This window comes from Athene cunicularia (genome assembly GCF_003259725.1).
Source record: "Athene cunicularia isolate RWA chromosome 5 unlocalized genomic scaffold, athCun1 chr5_part1, whole genome shotgun sequence".
NCBI lineage: Eukaryota > Metazoa > Chordata > Aves > Strigiformes > Strigidae > Athene > Athene cunicularia.
In genome coordinates this window covers 22,414,622-22,418,277 of record NW_020799101.1, presented here as the reverse complement: position 1 = coordinate 22,418,277, position 3,656 = coordinate 22,414,622, and the positions used below count along the sequence as shown (strand labels likewise).

The window sequence follows — 3,656 nt, the reverse complement described above, 5'->3', positions numbered from 1 at the left end:
GGGGGGTGGAACAGATGATGTAACAGATCTTGCTTTGCTCTAATTTTGGTGCTTTGCTGAATACCTTATTGAGAGAGTGCAGCTAACACCAATAGAATATGAGATTGCGAGCTGGAGGCCCGCTGTGTAACAAATGCAAATGTTGTGTCACCGTCTGGCTGTGATCATTTGCAGATTATGTAACATTTGTGATAGGAACATTTGGGTGAGCCTAAAAATCTCGTTTTTCACTTTTGCAGTATCAGTTTGAGTAGCCTGATAGTAACTATGAGAAAAATCAAGTTTCTTCTTTTCCCAGCAAAAGGAAAATGGGGAAGTAGGCACCACAATGCATCATTTCTGTGACTAAATATTTCTGTGGCCTTGCTCAAGAGTTACTGCTTCCCAAGGAGAAATCTATGCACAAACCTGAAAAGCACAATTATTTTGAAAGAAAGATTTCGCCAAGCATTTACTCTGCCTGAACCTGGTAGAATGAAGTGTTTACAAGAATGTCCTAAATAAAGATAATTTCCACTATGAGGCTCACAATAGGTGCTTTTCATTCCTGTACTTCAGGTTTTGATCTTTCTTCTCACCTTCTGAATTCTTTGCCTGTGCTTTCAGCCCTGTTTCTTGCCATCAGTCCCCCAATAATGTCTTCATTTTTCCCAGGACAAAAAGGGTCCAGCACTAGCCTTGGTTTTTCTTAAATGTATTTCCTATAGAATAACCATTACACGGCAGCTGTCTTTTGTTAGACTGTGAGTGCTCTAGGACAAAGATTTGCTTTTGGGGGAACGTGTGGAAAAATACTGTAGCCCTAAGGTCAGAGTAAGATAGCATCTCTCTCTCCTAGGACCTATACTCTCCGCTTTCATGGCACTCTGGAAATGCCACTTTGCAAGCCCTTTTCAAAATGTGTTTCCAGGCAGCCTGGCCATCAGTCTGGGTAATTATCTAGTCAGCTGTGCAGCTGCTTCAGCGTGGACAGACAGATGATTTCCTAACAGCGCTGGAGCCCTGTCAGGAACACGGCCGGGGGTGATGAGCCTTCAGGACGTTGCTCTTCACAGCTGCCTGCACAGGAAACAGATTTCAAACATCTCTATCCTTCTCACGCGGATCCGTCTGTCTATGCTTGGCCTTTGCAGTCCTTCCCCCCCCATCTGGCTATTTGCTATTGTTCTTATGCAGGCTGTTTGCTACTGGAAATGAATAATTGCTGTCACCACAGGCTTTCCACTGAGCGTGTCAGCGTATCGTGCTTATAACACAAAGTCTCCAGCTTTGCTGCTGCCCATAGAAAAAAGACGTGACCTGCAGATTAATTGAGAACAACAAGGCTGGAGTTTATCCTACCTTTTGCTGTCAAAAGTCCCACAGAATAGAGGGTCAGAGACAAAGGAGCTGTCACCTCTTCTGCCCTACGACCTTCTCTTTAGAGGCTGTCAGCTGCACTGGTCTGGTCATTTATAATACAGGGTCCAGAATAGGAGTTGGACTAGCTCATAAATAAGGATTTGTAACATCCACAACACCTCCTTAGGGTTCCTTTCCTATATAGTTAAAGAATAACAGTCTCCCATGCAAGGATTATATAGAGTACCTCCTGATCTAACTGCCAGGGGAACCGTCCTCCTCCGTGAATCTTGGTCAGATGTTAAAATTTAGTCTGTAAATACCCCCCCCAGTGCCAAGGATCACTCAGGACAAGTCTTTACAGGAGCACAAATGGGTGCCGCCTTCAAAAACACAATGCTTTTGCAAAGTCTTCTCTGATCACCTCTTTTGGATAACCTAGATCTCTGCCTATAACCCAGTGTCCCCTGTTGACTGAAAACACAAACCAAGAGGCAGTGCTTTTGCTAGGCATGTACCTTAAGACTTGGCCACATCCCTTTAAGGATAAGAAATTAAGTAATACACCATTAAATTAGTTTTATGGCTAGCTCTTTGTTATGGCTAGCTTTATTTAGCAAAGAATTTTTTTGTTTGTTTAATAAGAAGGTACACTGAAGTGTTTTCCAGTCAACAAGGACATCGCAATATTAGGAAGGAAATACAGTGTCAGAGCAACCAACAGCTCTGTTTGAAAAATTATATGGCTGTATAAGTAAGGATCACTTAACCATGAAATTAAATAATAGAGAGGTAAAGCACCCCAGTTTTACAGATTTACAGTTAGGGGTGCTCTTCCTTCTTTCCTCATCACAAGGATCAGGAAGTATTTACAACTAAGAATAACCACCAAATAAACAGAAGCCTTTAATTTTCTTTACAAAACCAAAATACCACTAGTTCACCCCAGAATGGAATTATAAGCTCTTTTTGAAACTCTGATAACATCAATTATGTTAAAATACAGTGTTCAACCTTTGAGTAATCAAAGAGCAAGGAAGAATTCCTGTAGGCTCTCACTATATTCTGTTATGCTACTGTAATGGACCTTTTCATGCATTTGCTTCACCTGCTTGGGGGTGGGTTGATGGAGCACTGGTCCATGGTGCATCCTCAAACTGAACCCAAGCACTGATGGATGATGACAGATCAGTGCTGGAACACACAGGGTTCCCAAGCACAGCAGAAGCCACCTTGGGTTGGTCAGCTGCATCTTCCAGCTCTGTGTGAGAGAGGTCTTGAAATTCTCCATCTGCATTGTGGTTCTCTTCTGAGGAGGTATCTGAGGAAGAAAAACATTTCTCCAGAGGCTCCTCAGTGCTACCTAAAATAGAGACAAAATAGAAAGGTTAGTAGGACTCACCATTACTTCACTGGGTTTTTTTAATTGAAATATCTAAAATTTGCCATTAAATGTAGGTAGACAATTTTCCTTCACCTAATGCAGTTTTTAGACTAACACCAGGCATAGTTTTGCACTTGATTATAATAGGTGAGACTTCCTCCATGGTCAGTTGGATGCTGCCTTGAATCTCGAAGGACAGATCCAAATTCCGTAACAGATCTATGCTAAGCTGATCTCACATTAGGAGAGTATTTTACATTTTTGGCCCAAATTGTCCTATTACATAGGGGTATCAGGACATACTTCAACCTCTGCACATACTGCTTCCAAGTAGAAGGCAAGTTCTGTGATGCTGTTGTTGCCGTATGACAACAGTTGGTCTAATTCAGACAGTCTCACAAGGTTTCAAGAACATCAGAGATAGCTTACCTCGTGGGTTAACAGGGAGGAGCAGCTCATCAGTGAAAGACACCCACTCAGACTGGTGGGAGGCAATGACACTAGTCAGCGACGTCATATTTGCAGCATGCCACTCATCTTCACTTGGGGATTACGAGGAGGAAGCAGAAAGCAGAGAGGTATGGTGAAGATGAACCAGTAGAGGGAAACACCTCCTTTGCACTTTCAAGTGCTGTTAAGATAAGAAAGGAGTAAATTACGTCTTTTAGAAAACTAAATGGGAGAAATGAGTGCCACCATTTTAAGAATACAGAATGTTAAACCAATTTATGTACCACAGACACAGTACTGCCAAAAGTACTGCCACCTTTGAGACAGGAATGTCACCTGTGCCTAAAGGGGGGTTACACTTGAGCAACTCCTTGAGGGTCTTCAAACATTCTCATGTTAAAACAGTCAATTGCCAAAATCAATGTTTTATTCCTTACTGAAGGAGCTATGCCTCTCACAACTCAAGCAAGAGAAGTGATGA

The 3,656-nt window shown here is 42.2% G+C and overlaps 1 protein-coding gene across 1 annotated transcript in view; it reads right to left on the bottom strand.

The window, feature by feature from the left end:
- STON2 (stonin 2) overlaps nucleotides 1-3,356 on the bottom strand; it is a 58,606-nt gene extending 55,250 nt beyond the window's left edge. Inside the window, exons 1-2 of the mRNA XM_026849171.1 lie at nucleotides 3,155-3,356; nucleotides 2,450-2,704 (exon numbers count right to left, since the gene is read on the bottom strand). Of these exons, the coding sequence (XP_026704972.1) occupies nucleotides 2,450-2,704; nucleotides 3,155-3,242 (343 nt within the window). The 5' untranslated portion in view covers nucleotides 3,243-3,356. The remainder of the gene's footprint in view (nucleotides 1-2,449; nucleotides 2,705-3,154) is intronic.
- Nucleotides 3,357-3,656: the final 300 nt, after the last annotated feature.